At 52.4% G+C, this 22,488-nt stretch overlaps 8 protein-coding genes across 8 annotated transcripts; 3 read left to right on the top strand and 5 right to left on the bottom strand.

Moving 5' to 3' along the window:
- Positions 1-182: 182 nt before the first annotated feature.
- On the top strand, positions 183-4,016 carry PV08_03292 (uncharacterized protein; the record flags this gene model as incomplete). Its single annotated transcript, XM_016377648.1, has 3 exons — positions 183-399; positions 461-996; positions 1,047-4,016. 3 exons carry the CDS (start codon positions 183-185, stop codon positions 4,014-4,016), a joined length of 3,723 nt encoding a protein of 1,240 aa, XP_016239218.1.
- An 8-nt stretch (positions 4,017-4,024) lies between these two features.
- PV08_03291 (uncharacterized protein) lies at positions 4,025-8,128 on the top strand (the record flags this gene model as incomplete). The annotated part of the gene is made up of 1 exon (XM_016377647.1): positions 4,025-8,128. The coding sequence occupies one exon, from the start codon at positions 4,025-4,027 to the stop codon at positions 8,126-8,128; it is 4,104 nt and encodes a 1,367-aa protein (XP_016239217.1).
- A 158-nt stretch (positions 8,129-8,286) lies between these two features.
- PV08_03290 (uncharacterized protein) lies at positions 8,287-9,390 on the bottom strand (the record flags this gene model as incomplete). The annotated part of the gene is made up of 1 exon (XM_016377646.1): positions 8,287-9,390. One exon carries the CDS (start codon positions 9,388-9,390, stop codon positions 8,287-8,289), a length of 1,104 nt encoding a protein of 367 aa, XP_016239216.1.
- A 321-nt stretch (positions 9,391-9,711) lies between these two features.
- Positions 9,712-11,303, bottom strand: PV08_03289 (uncharacterized protein; the record flags this gene model as incomplete). The annotated part of the gene is made up of 3 exons (XM_016377645.1): positions 9,712-9,815; positions 9,867-10,004; positions 10,055-11,303. 3 exons carry the CDS (start codon positions 11,301-11,303, stop codon positions 9,712-9,714), a joined length of 1,491 nt encoding a protein of 496 aa, XP_016239215.1.
- Positions 11,304-13,262: 1,959 nt separating this feature from the next.
- PV08_03288 (uncharacterized protein) lies at positions 13,263-15,998 on the top strand (the record flags this gene model as incomplete). Its single annotated transcript, XM_016377644.1, has 1 exon — positions 13,263-15,998. One exon carries the CDS (start codon positions 13,263-13,265, stop codon positions 15,996-15,998), a length of 2,736 nt encoding a protein of 911 aa, XP_016239214.1.
- Positions 15,999-17,133: 1,135 nt separating this feature from the next.
- Positions 17,134-18,663, bottom strand: PV08_03287 (uncharacterized protein; the record flags this gene model as incomplete). Its single annotated transcript, XM_016377643.1, has 2 exons — positions 17,134-18,343; positions 18,434-18,663. 2 exons carry the CDS (start codon positions 18,661-18,663, stop codon positions 17,134-17,136), a joined length of 1,440 nt encoding a protein of 479 aa, XP_016239213.1.
- Positions 18,664-18,998: 335 nt separating this feature from the next.
- Positions 18,999-19,199, bottom strand: PV08_03286 (uncharacterized protein; the record flags this gene model as incomplete). The annotated part of the gene is made up of 1 exon (XM_016377642.1): positions 18,999-19,199. The coding sequence occupies one exon, from the start codon at positions 19,197-19,199 to the stop codon at positions 18,999-19,001; it is 201 nt and encodes a 66-aa protein (XP_016239212.1).
- A 947-nt stretch (positions 19,200-20,146) lies between these two features.
- Positions 20,147-22,027, bottom strand: PV08_03285 (uncharacterized protein; the record flags this gene model as incomplete). The annotated part of the gene is made up of 5 exons (XM_016377641.1): positions 20,147-20,293; positions 20,341-20,768; positions 20,817-21,251; positions 21,324-21,861; positions 21,926-22,027. 5 exons carry the CDS (start codon positions 22,025-22,027, stop codon positions 20,147-20,149), a joined length of 1,650 nt encoding a protein of 549 aa, XP_016239211.1.
- Positions 22,028-22,488: the final 461 nt, after the last annotated feature.

The following is a 22,488-nucleotide window of genomic DNA, read 5'->3' as shown; positions in this document are numbered from 1 at the left end:
TCTTAACGTATAGCTCTGCGATTCCTCCCACTCGCTCTGGTGGAAGACTTGTCTTCAAAGCATGGCAGGTTGCAAGACGTCATTGTCCTCTCCCCCAACTTTCATGTATTGATGATTTGCAATCTCTTTTGATATCGTGGAGGGTATTGCCACCAAATTGGCGCTCGAAACTCGCGAGAAGAATGGCAGGATCTATTCCAGCTCTGATTTTCGCTATCATCGCGCTTGTGTCTGCTCTTAGATATGAAGAAGATCAACTTCTGTGGAATCTCAACCAGAGGGTCAGTGCTACGAAGCCAACCGACTACTGGGGAGAATGGGAGAACCATACGTTTCATCCTTCTCCGGCAAATTGGCGGTTTCCGTTTTACAGCTTAATCCTGGACCGTTTCGTTGATGGTAAGATCCATTCCCAGTTCGGATCGCGGGTGGCTTCATTCTCATTTCTTACACGTTTTAGGTGATCCAAGCAATGATAATGCAAACGGAACCCTCTTCGAACACAGCTGGACGAGTAATCAGTTCCGATTTGGAGGTGATGTCCGGGGTGTGCAACAGAGTCTGGATTATCTGCATGGGATGGGCATCAGAGGGATCTACATCATTGGGAGCCCTTTCATCAATTTTCCATGGGGTGGAGATGGCTACGGGCCACTCGACTTCACACTCCTCGACCACCATCATGGCACCATAGCGGACTGGCGAAAACTAATCACCGCCATCCATGAAAGGGACATGTATGTGATTCTTGACAATACCCTGGCAACCATGGGCGACCTCATTGGCTTCAAGGGCTATCTCAACTCGACCACTCCGTTTAGCTGGGACGAATACGATTATGAATGGAAGGGGACTCGCCGTTATCATGACTTCACGCCCAACAACTCCATCAACGAAAACTGTGAATATCCTAGGTTCTGGGGCCAGGATGGATACCCAACACAACAGGAAATATCCCAAGGTCAGCATACGTGCTATGATAGTGACTTTGATCAGGTGCGATCCAAATCTGGACACTTTTCAGGAGTAATGCTGACTGTTATCAGTATGGTGACATGCCTGGTGTTGGAGAGGTACCAACATGGCAAAGTCAGCTTGCAAAATTTGCTTCAACTCAAGACCGCCTCCGCATCTGGCGAGCGGATGTCATGGAGCGAGTACAAGTCATGTCCTGCATGCAAATCGCCATGCTTGATATTGACGGCTTTCGGATGGACAAGGCTTTCCAGACACCGCTAGATGCGCAGGTTGAGTGGGCCAATTACCAAAGAGATTGTGCCAGGAGGTACGGCAAGCACAACTTCTTCATTACTGGTGAAGGTGTCGGTGAACCCCCTTTTGAAGCCGTGTACATGGGTAGAGGCAAACAACCCGATATGTACTTTGAGAACATCACGGAAGCCCAGCTGGCAACGAACCAGTCGAGCATTCGGAACGCATCCGCGTATCTTCGTGAGTTTGGGAGCTCTGCTCTAGATTCCGCAGCTTTCCATTATCCCACATACGGCGCACTTACCCGTTTTCTGGGACTTAGCGGCTTGATTGGCTCTGAAGGCTTGGACTGGTCGTATCATTGGCGCAAGCTATTGGAGAGAGACGATATGGTGAATGCTAACACTGGAGAATTTGACCCCAGACACATGTTTGGAACCACGAATCAAGACGTCTTCCGGTGGCCAGCTCTTACCTATGGTCTCGAGAGACAATCACTGGGGTTCCTGGTGACTCAAATGCTTTTGCCTGGGATACCACTCCTTCTCTGGGGTGAGGAGCAAGCCTTTTACATCTTGGAAAACCTAGCCACGGACTACGTTTTCGGTCGAATGCCGATGGCATCTCAGAGAGCCTGGCAGCTTCACGGGTGTTATCAGCTAAGTCAGACTGGATACTATGATCAACCTTTCAACAAATCGCGGACAGGATGCCATGATGACTCTGTGAGTCTAGATCATCGTGATCCGTCAAGTCCAGCTCGCAATCTTTTGAAACGGATGTATCAGTTACGCCAAGAATATCCAGTACTGAATGATGGCTACACACTACGGAATTTGTCAAACCTAACCAGTGAGATATTCCTCCCTGGAAGTGCTAATATTCCCAGCGAGTTCGGCGTGTGGAGTGTGTATCGTGGTCGGACTGAAGGGGTCCAGGACTTCTCCGGAGTCGGCGATCATGGCAACCAAGGCGTATGGTTTGTATACATGAACGAAAATGCTACGAAAGTCTATGATTTCAATTGCAGCGACTACGTCAAGGCTCTTACGTCTCCCTTTGCAGCAGGGACGCGAGTCAAGAATCTTTTCTATCCCTACGACGAGTATACCCTACAAGCTTCACGACATACGTTGCGCATTGAAGGCTCTGAAGATTACAATGGCTGCTTACCGCAGCTTGAATTCGAGCCTTGGGGCTTCAAGGCCTTCGTCCCAATCAGAGAATGGCGGGAACCAATGCCTACAATCACTCGTGTGATACCACACCATGATGCTCGACTGTTATCTAGTGTTCCTTTGGGAAGTCAGGACAAAGTGCAACTAGAGATCAGATTCTCAAGCAATATGAGTTGTGATTCTGTCACAAACAACCTGCAAGTCCAGTCAACAACTCAGGATGGGGTGCAAGCACAATTCGACCGATCAAGCGTGTCTTGCCATTCACAGGATACTGATTTCCCGGATTTGAACGGTGCCGTTGCCACTTCTTGGATTTGGAGAGGAATGCTTTCTAACGTTTCGCACGGCATCCATACGTACACAGTTAGCAACGTCACCACAGCTGATGGACAAAGATACACCAATGCCCGAGATCGATTCATGTTCAGGGTAGGGAGCCTTGATAATGCGATGGTCTTTCCCCTATCGTCGAACTATACTACCAACATGTTGCAAAAGGACAACGCTACCGGAGCTCTAAGTGTGAAAGCCCTTGCAGCCGGAGCTGAGCTGTACCAATATTCAACGAATTGGGGAAACACATTCAGTCCATGGCGGACTTATACTGGCAAACCTATGGAGATAGAAAGGCACTCTTGGAAGGGCACTAAAGCTCAGAGGTGGGATGGAACTCACGTGATACTACGATATTGGAGTGAGATTGCTGGAAGTGCGGACCATGTTCAACATACTGATCTGGAAGAACACCTACCTCGACGGTGGCCGCATGCATTCGTTGAAGGATCATGGAACCAATGGGGCTCCGATCGTGGCATTAGAAACCGCATGAAGCAGTCTAAAGCTGATTTGGGTCTATGGTCATTCGATCTCGCGGCCGAATGGCCTACTCAAGTCGGCGTCAATGTGTGGGGATTGAACTCGGACGGCACGCTCGACCTTACTGCAGCTTATGGCGATGTGGATGGTGATCACGTTCTGGATTGGTTACCCCCAAACACCAAATCTACCAATGTGGTCAATATGACTGAACGGCCGCCGTTACCGCACCTCGGATGGCGTCTTGTGGTAAATGATGCAGATTTCAGCTACAACATAGTACCAATTGGCTCAGCATGGTCCCAGCTGGTCGTCGGCTTGTTGCTTGGGCTGGTACCTCTCATCACGGCGCTCATTGGTGTGTGGGCTTTCCGGAAATCGTACTACCATGTTCACTTCAACACACGCGGTGAGACAGCGAAAACAGGCGTCATACCAAGTCTGAAGCGATCTCTTACGCTCTTTGAGGGATCGAGATCGATGCGATCATCGAACAGCGTGGAATCGAGGAGGCCTAGTCATTCAAGTTTGCCATCTGTTGTGGCACGAGCGCCAAGTGTGCACTCGGACGAGTCTTTAACGAGTAGCAATGCAGGGCTCAGGAAAAAGTCCAGAGCGCTCTCTGTTGCAGCTGATATTGGTGCGCCTCTAAGGCGTAAGACATTGATCGCAACCATGGAATACGAGATTGAGGACTGGAGCATAAAGGTCAAAATCGGTGGCCTTGGGGTGATGTCGAGTTTGATGGGGAAAAGCCTGAGCCACCAAGACCTAATATGGGTTGTACCATGTATTGGCGTGACATAGAATATCCCATGGACATTCCAGCCAAGCCAGTGACGGTCAAAGTGCTTGACCACGTGTACAGGATCTACGTTCAGTATCATCAACTCCGGAACATCACTTTCGTCTTATTGGACGCCCCCGTGTTTCGACGACAGACAAAAGCAGAACCATACCCAGCAAGAATGGACGATCTCGACAGTGCCATATACTACTCGGCGTGGAATGCGTGTATCGCGGAGATGATCAGACGATTTGGACCCGACCTATACCACATCAATGACTATCATGGGGCACTGGCACCATTGTATCTCTTACCTGCAACGATACCTGTCAGTCTTTCACTCCACAACGCTGAATTTCAAGGCATGTGGCCTCTCCGGACCCGGCAAGAGATGAAAGAAGTGTCGGAAACATTCAATCTCGACGAGAAGATCATCAAGAAATATGTTCAATTTGGTGAAGTGTTCAACATGCTCCATGCAGCGGCGAGCTACCTTCGTATCCACCAAGGAGGATATGGCGCCGTGGGCGTATCCGAGAAGTATGGAGGCCGATCGTGGGCGAGATATCCCATCTTTTGGGGTCTCTCCAAGATAGGCTCTCTACCTAACCCGGACCCTACTGATACTTTGCCTTGGGATCCGAACAGACCAGTGGCTAAAGAAGTGCCGATTGATCTGGCCCAGGAAAGCCAAAGGGGAATTTTACGATGTCAAGCGCAAAAGTGGGCAGGGCTCAATGTTGACCCTGAGGCAGACCTCTTCGTGTTCGTCGGCAGATGGTCTATGCAGAAAGGGGTCGATTTGATCGCCGACGTGTTCTTCTCCATTTTAGGACAATTTCCTAAAACTCAGCTTATCTGCATTGGTCCGGTCATCGATCTATATGGTAAATTTGCTGCCCTCAAGCTGGAGAAGATGATGGCGAAATACCCTGGCCGTGTCTTCTCAAAGCCAGAATTCACTACGTTACCGCCCTATATATTTAGTGGCGCCGAGTTCGCACTTATACCTTCTCGAGATGAACCATTCGGCCTGGTTGCCGTGGAGGCAGGGCGGAATGGCGCGCTTGGGGTGGGCGCCCAGGTTGGAGGACTTGGGAAAATGCCAGGCTGGTGGTATACCATTGAATCAGCATCCACACGACATTTACTGCAGCAATTCAACGCGGCCATTATCGCAGCACTTGGCTCGTCCCGGAAGGTTCGAGCGCAAATGAGGGCATACTCCGCCCTACAACGATTTCCTGTTGCACAATGGGTTGAGGATCTTGAGCTGTTGCAACTAAAGTCAATCAAGAAACACAACAGCCATCGACGAAAGGTTAAGCCCCATTCATGGTCGCAACGCCTTTTCTCGTGGGTCACACTTAGGCCATCGCCACGCATCGCCACTCCAACGGAAGATTCTGTGACAACATCTGAACCTGACGTGGACGAGAAGATCCCAGAAGATGAGCAAGGCTCGACTGTATTTTTTTCCAATGTGCGTTTCACAGAACCCCCCATTAGGAACAGACCTGGGCGGCAAAGCGATCCTCAGAGCCGTCGTTCATCCTTCGACACCATGCACTCCACAGACAGCCAGTCACTTGGATTAACACATAGTATTTCGACTGGACCACCTCGAAGGCAATCAGTGGAGTCTATCGAGCTTGGTCCCGAGGAAAGGCGAAGAAAATCCTTCTTAACCGGGTCAAATCGTGGCGGCCTCATCAGATCGTCGAAGCATGGCAGGTTGACTAGAAACCGAAGCTATTCGGGAGACGACGATACTCCGATGAATGACGTACCAGTGGTTAAAATTAGGGATTTTGCCAATCCTTTGGCTGTGGCATTGGAAAAAGAGTCCACGGAGGATTCCGGGAACGAACACGGCTCAAGATTTCGAAGATTGGGATTTGGAGACTTTACCAATGAAACGATATCGGAAGCCGACGAAGATATCGATGACGCCGATTCCCAATTCAGGCCTGAGGACGAAGTAGGACCGGACGAGGAAGATATTGACGAGGAAGGCTGGCAAGATGCGTCACGACAGTCCTCACATCGCATGAATGGCAATTCAACACGACGGAAGTCAGATACTCCTCCAACGACTTCGAGCAGTTCAAGAACGAGCAGAGGACACCCACAGGTCGAGAGACTTGCAGAAAATGCTGGTCAAACATCCACGTCAGAAATAGGGGCCAATGCTGGGGCAGCAAAGTACTCTGCCTATCGGGCTGACCATGACCCTCAGAGATCTGCTTACGCCCGGAACAGCAAAGACAAACGGTTGAGTCTGCGCGAGGTGCGCGGCGTCGACAACGAGACGAATTACAACCTGCAGCGCGTTATTCCATCATTTACAGACCGCAAGGGATCCTATGCGTACAAGTTTGGTGAACTTCTGGAGGACATCGACGCGCAGTCGTCGGTAAACTCTCTTTGCATCGAGGATTACCTAAAAAACAGCGAAAAGCATTTCTTCGGGAGGTACGCCCGGGCTCAACTTGGTCTACCCTCTTCCACATCCTCTCAAGCGCCGCGTGGCCCGCAACCACGACCGCATTTGCAAACAGAAAAGGACTCGACGCCTATGCCGCCGCTTTTGCCCAGTTCTCCCGCAGCGGCAATCGGCGCCGGTCGACGCCCGACTCTGCATCGGATAGATTCAGCTATGCCTGACAGTTCTTCAAGCTCTGAGGGAACCAAGGCCGGAATGTCCGATATCGACGACACGGCCAATCCAATGGCGCTTGTCCGACGAGACACCGTCTTCAACTTGGGCAAGGACTACATCGCACCCCGGGGCATCCCTCGCATCCTCCAAAGAAAGGTGATTGGGGACTGGCAAGTGTACGCATTGCTGCTGGCACTGGGCCACATACTCTCGGCAAACTCATATCAAATCACCCTCTTGCAAGGCCAACTCGGCCAGACCACCACGCGGGCATACGTGATAGGATGCATCTACCTGTCCGCCAGTCTAGGGTGGTGGGTAATATACCGCTCCGTGCAGTCCCGGTACGTCCTGGCACTCCCGTGGTTCTTTTACGGACTCGCATTCTTCCTCATCGGCATGGGCCCCTTTGCGAACTACCTCGACGGCACACGCGGGTGGTTGTTTTCGTGCGCGACGGGCTTCTACACCATCGCGGCCGCGAGCGGGAGTCTGTTCTTTTCCTTGAACTTCGGCACCGAGGGAGGGACTCCAGTGTCGACGTGGGTTCTGCGCGCGTGCGTCATCCAGGGGATCCAACAGCTGTACGTGGCGGGACTGTGGCGGGCGGGCGCGAGCTTGATCGAAATTAACGCCCGTACGACTCTGGGCAGGACCGACGACAATCCCACGGGGCTTTTGACGTCGGATTCTACCCTGACTGCCATCACGGTCCCGATTGCCGCGGTGCTGTGGACGGTCGGTGCGCTTCTGTACATCGGCTTGCCGTCCTACTACCGCCAACGGCCGGGCCACATTCCGAGCTTCTACGCGTCGTTGCTGCGCCGCAAGGTCGTGCTGTGGTTCTTCGTCACCGTCGTCCTGCAGAATTACTTCCTCTCGACCGTGTACGGGCGCAACTGGCGGTACCTGTTCAGTTCGCAGCACGCCCCGGCTTGGGCCGTCGGGCTGATGATGGTCGGCTTCTTCGTGGGCGTGTGGGCCGTCATCATGTACTTTCTGTACGTCGTGTCCCTGGAGCACAGCTGGGTCCCGCCCATCCTGGGCGTCTGTCTGGGTGCGCCGCGCTGGTGCCAGGAGCTGTGGGCCGTCAGTGGAGTTGCCGCTTTCGTGCCATGGGGAGCCAACGACGTCGGCGGAGCGATGCTCGGTCGCGCGCTGTGGCTTTGGCTGGGCGTGCTGGATGAACTGCAGGGCGTGGGCTTGGGCATGACTCTGCTCCAGACCCTGCCTAGGTTCCATGTCGCTGCGACCCTGATCGGGTGCCAGATCATAGGGAGCGTCGCGACCATCGTGGCCAAGGCAAAGTCTCCTGTGCAGCGGGGGCCCGGGGACGTGTTTCCCAACTTTGCCATCGATCCGAGCTGGGGCCTGACCAGGGCTTGGTTTTGGATCGGTCTGTTTGCGCAGATCATTGTGTGTGTTGGGTTCTTGAAGTTTTTCAGAAGGGAGCAGTTGTTCAAGCCTTGACGACTGAAACGTTGTGAATGTGCCCTGTTGTGTTGAGGCACGTGTCTTGATTCTATGTATGTGACGGGGACATATATGTATACACCCCGAGGTAGATACTTTGTATGGTATAATTAAAACTTGATCAAACAGCCTCCCACTGCTATTGAGAAATGCAATCAAACAGACTTCCACCCTTTGAGAAAGGACAAGACATTGTTTCCCAATTCTTCAATCACATACCCTCCCTCCAGAAGGATCAGAGCAGGGACGCCCTTCAAGCTCTGCCTCGTTTTCCTCGCGATGGTCTCGTAATCCTCGGTGTGGATCTGGAAACTACCAAGCGGGTCGGCATGGTACGTATCGAACCCCAGACTGACGACGAGAAACCCGGGCCCGTACGCCACCAGCCTACTCAAAGCGTGGTCGAGCTTCTCCAGGTACTCGTCGATGGAGCTTCCGACCTTGAGCGGCAGGTTGACGTTTGTGCCTTCCGCGGCGCCGAGCCCTCGTTCGTCCTCGGCGCCGGTGTAGTACGGAAACTCGTCCTCGCCGTGGATGCTGACGTAGAGGACGTCCGGGTCGGCGTAGAAGATCTCCTGGGTGCCGTTGCCGTGGTGGAAGTCGACGTCGAGAATGCCGACCTTGGCATCCGCGTTTTTGGTGCGCCACGTGCTCACTGCCAGCGCGGCGTTGTTGATGTAGCAGTACCCTCCGGCGCGGCGGCCGTCGCAGTGGTGGCCGGGAGGCCTGCACAGCGCAAGGACGGCATCGATGTACGGCGGCGAAGACGTGGACGCGTTGTCGCCGGTCAACATGTCTGCGCCTTCGTACGCGAGATTCGCCGACGCCACGATCGCGCGGTACGACTCGGACATGATCCCGCTGCTCATGTCGAAGGCGTAGTATCCCGCCCGCGCGAACGTGTCCCTAGGCGCCCGCATCGGTTTGCCCGTGGACGTGGGCAGGTAGAAACACTCAGGAACCACGTTGCCGTCTTTCTCGATGAGACCGGCCGAGAGCCATTCCTCGAACACAGTCTGGAGGTGGACCAGGTAGTCGTGTTGGTGGGTTTGGGACGTCAAGCTCAAGAGTCGTCTTGTTCGTGCTTCGTCGTCCAGCGAGCTGAAGTGTAGTGTGCGGACGGCATAATCGGAGAGATGAAGCGCTTTGAGGATCGCTTCGAGCCGAGCCGGCGATTCCAAGGCCGGGATCAGTTTAGAACCTAGAATTTCTACGGTCTTGTGGAGGAGACAGTCAGGGTCGTAGAGAATCGCAAGCATCGTGAAGGATCGACGGGTTCACCAAGCATGGCAGGATTCGATTTAGCTCATGAAGCTTCAATTGAGGTTCAAGAACGTGTTTGGCGACCAGGTACTATCGAGCATTGGTAACTTCTGGAGCCAGGCATCCGTAAGAGTTCTGATAAAAGTGATGGTCCATGACCACGAAATACGAAGTGCGGCTGATATGGATTGATTTCCTCACTATCAGGCAAGATTCGGAATAGTTTCTGCCGAAGTCGGATGTGACACGTGATCTTGCTGGGTGTCGCAGCGTCCAGGGTCTGTGTTCGGTCTCTCCTTTGACCTCACCAACCTCGATCAGAAACCAGTTGAATATGGCATGATGTAGTTTTGCGATGGCGGTTCTTGCAACGAGGTGCCAGGAAGAGAATTCATCATCGTTTCGGTAGCCAGCAGGTTATCTATTCTCCGTCAGCAACAGCCAAGAGGAGGGAGGTAGTGTTCAGAATCACTTCTATTAATGATCTCTTCCAGCTTCTCGTTCTTTTTCTTCAATTTGTTGCATTTGTCTCGCATGGCTTGCAGAGCTCGTTGCTGCGACTTGGCGTAGTTGTCTAGCATGACTTCCATCCTCGCCTTAAATATCCGTCCTAGGTGAAAATTAGTCGAGAGTGACCAAAAGGGAGAACAAGCGTCATACCCGGTTGATCGATACTATCGGTCAGCTTGTCTGTCGAAGTATCGCCGTAGAGCTGGTTGCTCAAGAACCACATTGCAGCAGCTTGCACTGCCCCGGTATACTCATCAACAAGGGGCATTACATCGGTCTGCAATGGACCGCCGCTGTCAGAAGCGCTATGAGTGCCATCGTCGGTGAGATCTCCCATGTTCTGAAAGTTGCTCTGAGTGGCCGTCGACAACGTACTTGGAACATCGGGGTCTACGATGTCAAAGGTGAGAACAGGTATAGTATCGAGTATCGACCGTCCCATTTCGTTAGCCCCCGGAGGCATTTGGTTAGTACTGGGGTACAGCTGTGGTTCACTCATCATGTTGTTACTATTCGGCAAAATAGATGGGTCCATCGGTAGGTTATTATCTGTCATGCCAAAATGATCAAAGTTCACAGGGACCTCCATTGTCGGATCCAAGGGGTAGTTGACAGTGTCGTTCTGTTCCAGTGGAAATTGAATGTTTGGGTCTTGCCCATTGACCCCTACTGGATTTGCCAGTTGCATCAAGTCATCAGGAAAGGCTGGGAACGCCTCTTGTCCACCAGATGAGGCATACTGACTGTCTTCAATGGTTAAAAAAAGGTTGGCATCGTCAAGGTTGCCAAATGTAGACGGCTGCTGATCTTGCAGCAAATGTAGCTGCACTGGTTGCTCCGGCTGCCCGGCTGCAGGAACTGCGCGAACAGTAAATCCTTCGCTTGGTGGATGGAAGGATACGGGATTGCCAAGATGAAGATTGAATGTTTGGTCAGTGATGGCGTGAGACGATGTTTCTGGAAAGTCCTGTTGCAATTGAGGACGTGTTCTTTCGGTGAAGGAAGTTGATCGGGACCGAGACCTTGAGCGGCTAGCTTCACGGCGCGCAAATCGTCGCAGATTTCGATCTTCGTTGGGGTGAAGCCTGCCGGACTCGTCTGTGTGACCTCGAGGTCTTCGACCCGGGCGACCGACTTCGAATATCGTTTTGCCAGTCTTCGCAATTTGCATCAGTCTCTCTTCGCGACTCGAGTACTTCGAAAAGTTCCATTGCTTGATTTTGCGCTCCCACTGGCGGGGAGTGGCATCAAAGCCATATTGCTCTTTGAGATGTTGCGCGGCTTCTTTCCTGGTCATGTTTTGATCGATGTAGTATTGTCGAAAGATTTCTTTGTGGGCCTCCCAGTCTTTTTCATCATGATGATGATCAGGGGTTTGCGACTCATCCTCGGAAGCCATGTTTGTATTGAGGCAAGACGAGTTGAAAATGATTTGTCTACGGTCGATGGCGCTCAGCCTGATCGGATCCGTCGAGGTGTTAGATGTTAGTCAAGCGGCTGTCGCGCTCGAGACTTATGAGAAGCTCAGATGTCTTCCGAATGTCGACAGAAGTCAAACATGAAGCCCAGGGGAGGCTTGAGAAACCAAACAATATATGTTATCATCAATGTCGGACAGAAACGAAGCGCTAACAAGGGACAGGACCCTGGCGGCTTTGGTTTGGCCAGTAGTTGCCATACGGCCCCCAATCTCGTTAGTTACGCCAGAGGGTGAGAGGGAGAAGATGCGGCTGAGATACTAGAGTCGAGTCCTGGCGCTACAACCGGCCCAGGCCTGCCGCCGAGCTTGATTTGCGGCGCGACCCTGGTCACAAGCAGAAGACTGGGCTTTTCAGCTGACGAGCCATCCACGTAGATGGTTGGTTAGTGAAGGTGGGTGAGACAGTCAGGGGGCTGAGAATTCCTGCCGTTTACAGCTCCAATGCTCTACCGTATGCTTGAGAAGGTGGCGGGCGCCACGGCGAAGCATAATGTCAGTAAAGCAATACCCGTTTCCGTCACAAACTACCAAATTCCTCAACCAAATCCCTCTCCAAGGTACCCAATGCATCTCACCATTCAAATGCATCGAGGTTTGACGCCATCTCTCCCCGGGGTCTGGTGCCGTTCTGTTCTGGAAGACTACCAGGATTAAAGACCCTAGGTTCAAGCCACCCCTCCGCCTGTGACATCAGGGCATCAAGTTGACATTGTATGCTTGCTTCGTCGTCCATATGCGGCCACAATCCTCATCGTCTACACCTGCCTGGTGTCTCCCAATGGTGTCCGAGAGTTGCGTGACTCTCTCCAAAACGTTGCGGTGATTTTGGCGATTCTCTTCTCGAAGATGGTGCCGGCTTGTCATATAAGTATTTATGCTCTCGCCACATCAATATGAGTGGTCGTCTCTCCAAGCCTCCTAAGCAACAAGAGGTTGTCCAACATTATCAATCACTACTGCGGAGTTATGGTACTTAGCTTCACACGGGCTTGGAACTATGCCTCTGGACCTGTATTGTCGCTGATTCGTTCCATGTTGAATGGTTTAAACTGTTGCGTACGCTTTGCAACTTACTACCTAAATCGTGAGCCACAGCTGAAAGACCCAAGGCTGGCTTTCTTGGACTGACACATCACCAGGTCTACGACATCTTTGGATGACGCAGTTTCCTGATGTCGAGAATCATCCTCCATCGTCTCCTGCTTCCTGGCCATCCAATTCAAGCATGTTATCAAATCGAACAGGTCGCAGCACACCTCCATTTTCACCGCCGACCTCGCCTCCACCATTTGATTCTGAAGACAGGAGCGCTTTGCAAGGTGTAGGCGGAGGCATGGGAACGCGAAATCCTCACTATCCTGAGATTATCCCGGACTGACGCGGTTTCTGCTTCCATGGTGAACTTCTTATGCTAAAGTGTTTAAAGTATGGAATATCGGGGAGTTTTGGGGCGCTCTAAAAGTGTTCGCATGGCATCGGTCAGCAGGCCTCGTCGAGTTTTATGGGAACCTGGATTCGGAGTGGAAGTGTATCAGTATTTTTCAAGAGCACCGTCAGCATGACAACTCTCCAGTCTTGGGAGGTGGTTGAGTACTCCGTGGTCGAACTCGGGCTCGACCATCAAAGAAGGCCAGCCTTGCACGTGACCTCGCGTCTGCCAAGGCAAGGCTGAGCCGAGGGCGTTTTGTTGTTTTGCTTTGCATCATGTCGTGAAGAGAAGCGGTGTTGTTGGTCTTTGCAAATGCGGTCCCAGTCCATAACCCAGACTGTCGCCACCGAGCGCATTGCCCCCCTGACTTATGATTTTCACGGTCTAAACTCGCCATATTGGCATCCAACGCTGCTCTGATCAAATGGCCCTTCCGTGGTCTCCGCAGAATGTCGGCCGCCATCCTCATCTCATCCTCCCCGCCGCCTGTCTTTGCCCGAAGTCCCACGCCTGTTGAAGTCTCGTCTCCCCTGCCCTCTCCCAGCTCTTTGTTTCGGGGCCGGAGTTCCAGTTTATTCAAACCAGCCCAAAAACAAAGAGATGGCATCGCATTTGGTTTCACAAGTGCCCGATCGCTATTGACGACAAGAGTGGGAGGGGAAAATCTACCGTTACGATCCTCGCCAGGGAAAGACAAATTCAAGTCCATATCACCTCAACCTTCGAATGTCGATGTCGCCAGCAGCCCTCGTTTGAAATTTCTATCTGATACCCCTGGCTCGCAGACAAAAGAGAAGAATTACCAACCTCGAAGTGTGTCATTTAGGTCTTCGCAAACCGTTTCTGAGGTACCTGAAAAGGTGCACGGAGATGCGGTCGGTCTGCCAGAAGGAGAGTGCGATCGGCGCTGGTTTGGGGGTTCATTAAAGGGAGATGAAAACATCTGCATCAGTTCACTCAAACGGACAAAGGCAACACCGCGGCGAACGGATTGGACACCAGCAAGGTCAGGGAGCCCTGGTCCCTCAACGGGGTCGCCAAATTCTCCTCTTCAAGCAATGTCGCTAGGTCACGCCATTCAGACGTGCTCGTTCGTCGATCCAGTTGGAGATAACCCGGCACGGAAACAAGAGGCACAGGTAGCTATCAGTGGCCAGCAGTCGAAGAGTGGTTGTGTCGATCCTGTCACAATTGGTGGCACGCTGGTCGAGGTTTCGATCAAGCCTGGCGTCGGAAGGGACTTGCGAAAACCTCCCACAAGGAAGAGGAACAAATCTCCAGCCAAAAAGCCGCTCACAATAACTGCATTGGCTACCTCAAACTATGGTGAGAAACCACAGGGTCGAAAACTTACCACTATGCAGGATTATGTGAGCGCGACACAGGTCAATGCAAACGACGAATCCGAACCTCTCACTGGCCCATCAGCGAAAAGTAGGTCAAAAGCACCGGGCAAAAAGTCACGGACGACCAAGAAGGCGCCCCCAAAAAGTCGATTACAGTCCCCAACATCGGCGCTGAAGGCTGTTGAGTCTCAGGAAGTCGTCTTTGGTTCTGCTAGCCAACTTGTGCGGGAGGAATCGCCAACTTTGCTCCGGGAGACTCTAGAAGCTATCAGACAATCGGAATCCATGCTCTCATCCGATCCATTTTCTCCACAGAGAACCCAGCCAATCTCCATAGAAGCCACCTCACCTCGAAATCTGCCAGGAACAAGCAGATACGTGAAAAGAAGAAATCTCTGGGGCATCGCAGGACGTGACGAAGATAACGCCTTGTTGCAAGTGGATACGATCGACTTGATCGATTCTCCTGCAGTGCGTGAGGCTCTAGCCGGAAAAGATGTTCTCGTACAACCCGGTGTACAGTTTCTTGCCAACAATCGTAGCGCGAAGAAGCAAAACATCTCTTTTCAGGCGCAGCAGACTCCACTCAACCACAAAAGCACCCTTCTGTTGGATATCGATGATATCGTAACACCCAGCTTGCCAGTTGGTGGGATGGCCATTCTTCCACCTCAGAAAAGGACCATTCACACTTCGCCTCCTTCCCAGCAACCTCGCAAGAGCACACAATCTGTTGGGGAGAACAACGAGAAGGCGGCAACTTCGAAAAAGCCCAGCCCTGCGAAAGCCAAGCAAGCCCCCGTTAAACCGTCCTACGCTGGCTTTTCAACTGGTGATCTACAGAAGCAGATATCGGCGTTCGGATTCAAGGCTGTCAAGAGCCGTGACAAGATGATTGAGCTGCTGGACAGGTGTTGGGAAGACAAGCACGGCCCCGCGCCAAACGACTCTATCGACCAAGATTCCGTGGAAACCTTGACCCACGGCGACTTTCTCAGTAAAGTCCACGATATCACCGCTCGACCTGTGCCCAAGGCGAAGAAACCCCGCAAGCGAAAATCTGAGGGGACGGAGCTCAAGACACCTAAAGAGCCAAAGCGGAGGAAGAAAGCCGAGCCAAAACAGAAAGACGCTGAAGAGAAGCCCAAGAAGCCAAAATTGGTACGAAAGCCGGCCGCTAAACTAGCTCTTTCAAAAGAGTTTGTCGTAGATGTTGACGACATTGACGATTCCAATATTGAAACCAACGTAGCCTCCAAGGCCTCGGTCTCGGTCTCTGAATCTGTTTCTAAAACGAAAACAGCTCTAAAGAAAAGGACCTCCAAAGGAAATGAGGCGGCAAAGATCCAAGAAGCAGCTCTTTCACCACTCCCGGCGACGACGAGACACTCCTCACCTCCATTGCCAGAAAGCCACTCCTCAATACCAGTTGGAACGACTACCGCCATTGACAAAGAAGCTTCTCAGGGCCTCACTGGTGATGATACTAAGCTCGACGTCGATGCAATCCAACCTCTGCATACGCCGCCGTTGCCTGATATCAAGGACCAAATCGGAGTCGCGATCACTTTTGAGAGTAGGCTCTATTCTTCGCTCGGTGCCGGTGCCGGTGCGAGGAACCATGCGAAGCATCCGACCTGGCGGGAGAAGATGCTCATGTTCGACCCCATTGTTCTTGAAGACCTGACACGGTGGTTGAATACGGAGGGTTTCCGGTCCATTGGCGAAGATCGAGAAATCAATCCGCTCGAAGTCCGGACCTGGTGTGAGGAGAATGGCGTTTGTAATTTGTGGAAAGGAGGCTGGAGAGGAAGACGAAAGGGAGGGGGTGACGATTAATGTTGTTTATTTTTTGCCGCCCGCCACACGCAATCTGTTGACCCGGGCCTGACCCAGACTGGGCAGACGGGGTGTTTTTTTGGGGGGGGGGGGGGGGGAGGATGAAGACCGGGCTTGAGGTCTTCTTATTCTTTTGGCTTCTGGACTTACGGCATAGTGGTGCTTCTTGTATACCACATTGTACGTGTCCACGATCGGCGGCAAGAGCTCTGGGGTTTCGTGTCCTGGTGGACGGACGGGGCCGCGGACACTGTACGAGTAGAAGACGATAAATATCTGCATTGATTGCGTAGGTATCCAAGCCGACGTACCTCAAAGGAGGGCGTCTATGAAGAAGAACCAGGTACTGTACCTAGTCAATGAATAACGCGATACGGGCCACTCACTATCCTTCTGCGGCAAACTCAACCGTTAGGAAACGGGGTACTTATGATTCCCCAGCAGTGCACATTGTACGCCGTGCACCGCTTTGGATGAGATCGAAATTCAAACATGATGGTTTAAAAATTCATTTAAAGGAGTGTCACTATCAACGGGGCCCATACTGCACATACCTATGGGTATTGTATCTTGATGGCCCGTTGCTTTTGTTGCCTCTTCAGCCTCTTCCTCCGTTCCTTCTCCTCCTCCTCCTCCTCCTCCTCCTCCTCCTCCTCCTCCTTCTCCTCCTTTCTTTCTTTTTTTCCCCTTTCCTTTCCTCTCGACAAATGTCCGTTGAGCCCAACAAGTCTCGATCTCCTGAGTGCCTTGTGACATCCATCTCGTCGACGCAGCCTCCCAAATTATACCGACCACACAACCTCGCGGTCTCCCTTCGAGTGCGTGGTAAGCCATCCCATCCAGGAACGTTGTACTGTTAAGTCCATGTCCGTACGAGTACCCGTGCCCGTGCAATCCACCAATCTCTCCCTCACACTCACTCTCCCCCTTCCCCCTCCTCCCGTGTGTCCAGGTAGATACCTGAAACAAGCACATCAATCTGCGTTTCTTTCTCCAACATCGTCTATATGTCATCTTCGTTCGGAGACCAAAACCGTCTGAACATCACCTCCATCCATAGAAAGACCAGGAGGCAAGAACAACAGTCGAGACCTTTTTGCTCCAGATTGAACGCACCGAGGGATCTACTGCCAGATTAGAAGAATTTGCCCTTGACTGCGACTTCACTTCTCTCGACACCGGAAGCATCAGCGTAGACTTCCCTCTCCGCGCTGTCGTTACGGCCGGTATAGAAACTCGCAGTGGGCGCGGCAGGCTTGTCGAGGGCATCGAAGCGTCGGCCAGCTCGTTTGGCCAGGGTCCACTGGACGCCGAGCCGTAGTCCGAACGCGCCCAGAGCCCAGAGGAGACCGCCGACGGGCGCCGCCACAAACGCTCCAAACGCAGACCAATCGTTCCCGTACAGGCCCTGTTCCAGTAGCAAGAGGTTGCCAGCCTGCGTTGCGTCGCCGTCGTAGTACACGAGGCCGAATAGGAAGACGGTGAACAGGCCGCCGAGGCCGCCCACGACCACCTCGAACCCGCGCCACGCGTACGCGCGCTCACTCAGCCCGATCACCAACACAGGTATGCTGCTCGCGCTGACGAGATCGCTGATCAGGTAGATCTGAAGGACGCTGGGGCTCTTCAACGCGACAACAACGACGGGGAAGATGATGAGCACGACCGCGAGTCGAATGTACCAGAAGTTCAGGCGGTTGCGGAAAATATCGTTGGAGCCCGTGCTCACCATGGAGCTCTGGAAGCTGTCAAAGGCGGCCGTGCTGAGCGCGATGGTCATGACCACGACAATGCCCACGACCCAGGCTGGGAGTTGCTCGAGGAGCAGAAAGAAGGCGATGCTGCTCTGCTCGGGCGGGTCGCCTAGGGCTCCTGACCAGCCCGCGAGAAGGCCGCTGACGCCCACGACGGTGAGGATGATGGCCACGGCGACCGTGGCGATGCCGACGCCCACGTAGAGGTCCTTGTCGGTTTTGGCGGCAAAGGTGCGCATCCAGAACCCAGAAAGGAAGAAGTCGTTGGTCAAGATGGCCACGGGGAGAATGTAGAGAAGTTGCCACCCCAAGAGGGACGAGTCGAGGTAATGAGAGCGTTCGACAAGGTCGTGCGAGATCTTCGTCTCGACGCCGACGGTGATGATGCCGATGATGATGAGCCCTAGGACCATCGCGCCCTGGATGTTGTCCGTGATGAAGCTGACCTTGAACCCACCTAGAGAGGTGTAGATGGTCGTAACGGCACATTCGACAATGACGGCAGGCAGACCATTCAGACCCGTCAAAGCGTTGATAATCTGTTGGAGAGCAGAGAGCTCGGCGACCATGTAGAGGAAGAGCGTGATGAGGCTGTAAAGCAATGATTTGCATGATTAGCGACCGAATTCAAGTTTTCTGTAGCAGACAGAGAAAGGGTCTTGTTGGTTGGAAGGAACATACGTCAACGCAGACAGATACAGACTCGCTACAACGCCGTAGCGCTGGCGCGTCCATTCGGTCAGGACGAACCCTTCGGGACATTTACGTCGTATGATGGGACCCAGCCATGCGAAAACCAGTAGCGGGAGTGCCGACGCGAGGGCATAAACCAGCAGACCCTGAACGCCCGCGATGGTCGCGATCTGGGGGTAGGTGAAGAGAATACCCGATCCTAAAGCTATAGGCCCCATCCCAGGCGCTGTCAGTACGTCCGACCTTTGTTGGTGTTAGGAAAGGGGGAGGAGAAAGGGGGTTGATAGAAGCGGCAGCACGTTTCCCACGCAAGCATTAACTTGATCGAGTTTTAACGGTACAATCTCAGCATTGTGCTTTCTTTTCTCGCTTCTTCCTTTTCCCCACCCGTCTCTCATCTCTCCACTGAGTCTGAAAAATGGCTTTTCCGGGAGGCGGAGGTGGATGAGAGACTCGGGTGGGAAAAAAATCCAAAGCTGGCACAAGCGCCCGTAGTGCTGCACATTGCGCTTCCCTTCTTGCGCCTGGCATCCTTGTTCAGGGGATACGCATATCAACCGTGCCCATTGAGATCATGTGAGAGTAGTGTGCCCTGCACATGGACCCAGACGCCCGAAGGGAACCACAATGCCTGTTTTGCAAGCTTACGAACCTCAGATATATGGGTGTCAACATTGTATCTTGTGATGGTCTGGATTCGTTTCAAAACTCGATAGTCGGTCGTCATGTTAAGTGCGCTTTCGTCTCGTGTCATGCTTCACGGCGTGTGAAGCTCATTCCGCTGCCGCTTCAGGTATATGACGCCCCTCGAGCGCACTCACCCGAGGCGATGAAGTTTAGGGCCAAAGGTATGCCTGACTATGCGTCAGTATGTCACTTGTAACAGAAGAGTGGATGCCGCTGCTAAATGTGGAGGACGTCGCATCGCTTGAGCTCTAACCCTTCTGTGTTCGCAAAGAAGCGAGGTATTCGCCTTTCGTCTGATGGCGCAAGGTCCACGCGACGAAGAGGCCAAAGACTCTAGCGTTTCAAGTCAGTCGGGTTTCAGTGCGCTGTACAAAAGGTATTGCCCACAGAAAAGCCGCATAAGTAGTATAGATGATGGCGTTGGACGCCGATTCCGACGGTAGACCCATAGCTGATGCTCCTTGCAGGTTTCAAACGGAGGCGAGAATAGTTAAGGTAGACAGACTGCACACAGAGATGAAGCCCGGTCGCTTGCTGTTCTCGAGCTTTATGGGATGAGTGAAAGAAAGGACCATCAGGTGAGTGAGGTAATAGAGGGAGAGGGGTATTGCAGAAAAAAAGAAAAGCCCGAGCACACGGCCAAACCCGCGAAAATTGTGCTTCCCACAGGGTGTTATTTGGGATGGTGTGATTTGCATTTGCTCCATGATCTCGCATATGCGCGGTCGCTTGCTTCCTATTCTCTGGTAGGAAAACACCGTCTCGGATTTGACTGGTTCAGCAGAACGTATCCTCCTGCCGAGAATTCAACACCTGCTGTCGAATACTGGTTTGCTTTCAAGCCTTAATTTCACACCCAACGTGACGCCCAAGCTTCTCTTGTCTATCATGCTTTGCCTGTCTGGGCAACCCACAACACCATGCATATGCCATTGCCATTCTTTCAGATGATCCTCTCAACTTCCAACATTCTGAAAATGTCCGCGAAATGTCCGGAACTGCTCGGGTCCCTTCTCAGTCGTAGTGGAAGCTGGCAGCGGCTTCGCAAGGATCCTCTGCAAAAGTGACTGAACAACCATCGAAGTCGTGGCTGCGAATCAGAACACCTTTGAACTGGACTGCGTGGGTGATGTTTCCAAAGCGAAACATAACCGTCCGATTCTAGAGCAATTAGTAAGTCTGCTAGAAAGGCTTCAGGATCTTCTTACATCGTTGCGGTACACATCGACAATGGCTTCCACATGACGAATCTTCTGCTTGCCCTCTGCAAGTCTGTGCAATGCCACAATGCCCCAGTCGTCATCAACCGGAGACACTTTCAAGACACGTGTAGCACCACACTCGAGATAGCCTTGCATCATCCCACTGATGACATCGACATTCTTTCCCTTCTCAACCATGACAGCGTAATGCTTGCTCTGATGACGAAGTTCTATACCATTTGGGTACTTGTCATAGAACTTGTCGCACGCATCCGCCGAAACAAAAATGACATGGGCAGTCAGAGCGCGGGATTCAGGAGAGGCAGGGGCTAGAGCCATGTATTCCACTGCGCCACCGTGAATCAGAGACTGAACGAGGGTAAGGTCTGCATTGAGAGGGAGGCCGCTGAGGGTGACCTTCCGAACGCGAGCACCTGGCACTATCAGCAAGAGTCAACAATGAGCTAGATAGTACTACTTACTTGGCTGATCCCGACCTGTGGGCTTTCCCCAGGTTTTGAAGTGGGTGAGATGTTCCCGATCTTGCTCAGTACCTTCGTCACTACTCTCACTTCCATCTTCCTCCTGGTTGTCCTGGCGAATATTTTCTTTAGTATTAGCATCAACAGCGACCAATGTGGTTGTTGAGGGGGTATCTTTGCACGCGATGCCACCGTTGGTCGAAGCACTGAAAGGGGATTCATCGCTGTTATGGATTCGCTCTTTGACAATCTCGTTCTCCTGAGCAGTGGGCATGGCTTCATTCTTGGTTGCAGGGTTCTGCATGCGGTGAATAGGACTGTCGTCAGCCAACGAATGCAGACCAGTCATAGAAACAGGCATCTCGGGAGTCTTTGCAAGCTTTGAGGTTTGGACGGTGCCAGTCATTCTGGTATCTTGGATGCGAGTGGTGTTGACTAAGCATGGTCAGTAAGTCAATCCGAAGATCACTCAAGATCATTCAAGATCACTCGCAGCTTTGCACTAACCTTCGGCAACGCGGGATGTCTCCTGAACAGCCTGCCGTTCACCTTCTACGAACATAGCTGCTTTTGACTGGCGAAACTTCTCCACCGTCTCCTCCATATAGCATGCTGCTCGTTCACGAAGCTTTCTTCTGATTTCGTCTTGGTCTTCTCCAGCAGTATGAGGTTGTCTCTTCACCAAGAGAGCATTCTGAGTTGAAGTCAGATCCTCAGTCATTGGAATAAGATCATCTTTGACTAGAGAGCCATGGTTTGGCGGTGAGCTGTCTCCTTCACAACATTCTGGATTGTTCATGTTCACTGGGGTCTGCTTTGTTCCACTGGACCAGTCGCTGGCGTCTTCAAAGATAGGTTCAAGAGGTGTGCTGATTCCATTGGAGACGGGTTGAGTTTCCGGTGTCGGAGGCGGTGCACGAGAGCCGCGTGCTGGGCTTGTTTCTGCAGAAACAGAAGCGCCGTCTGGTGAAACCCAGGACTCAGGTGATGCGATGCCATCTCCGGATTCATGGGAAGTGGGATTGAGAGTAGCGAGAGGCACAGTCTGCTCCGAGTCAGCAGCGACATCTTTGCATGCGTGTCTACACGTGGTTTTAGCATTGACGTACCTGAGGTTCTGCTCGGGCATTTGGGCTCGCGGACAGAGGAGTACCATGGATCAGGCGTAGGAACGCATTGATCGTGGTAGGATCGTCGACGTGACGAGCCATCTTGGTCGAAATCTCTCTGAACAATTTAGAGCTCCACGGAGCGCGATTGAGATTGTTTTCTCGTCTTCGTGAGTAATGAGGTAAGTGGAGTTTTGGCGGCATTGGTGGAGGATCAAATGAGAGAAAGGTGAAGGCACAGGCAGAGAGCCACACCGCCCGACACAAACAATACAGTACTGGCACAATGCCAGGACAGCAAGGACCGCGATGGATAGGGCGTTGGGATAAGCGCGTTGGAGTGGGCATGATGTGAAGCGTGAAGCTGTAGAGTGCGGAGGTTTGTTCTGGGAAGGAGGTGAGAGGCGGAAGGCACAACAACATCATTGTAAGAAAAGGAGCCAGTATTAACTCTCTGTTTTTGGTTCATTGTCATCGCGTTATGTTTGGAGCTCGACAGAGCAACCACAATGCCCTCAAATCGACAAGAGCGCCCTCCCATCCTCAAGGCTCTATTTCAGCTG

The sequence above is a fragment of the Exophiala spinifera genome (genome assembly GCF_000836115.1).
Source record: "Exophiala spinifera strain CBS 89968 unplaced genomic scaffold supercont1.2, whole genome shotgun sequence".
Taxonomy (NCBI): domain Eukaryota; kingdom Fungi; phylum Ascomycota; class Eurotiomycetes; order Chaetothyriales; family Herpotrichiellaceae; genus Exophiala; species Exophiala spinifera.
The sequence above is the reverse complement of the archived record's forward strand: the minus strand, read 5'-3'. Positions and strand labels throughout refer to the sequence as shown.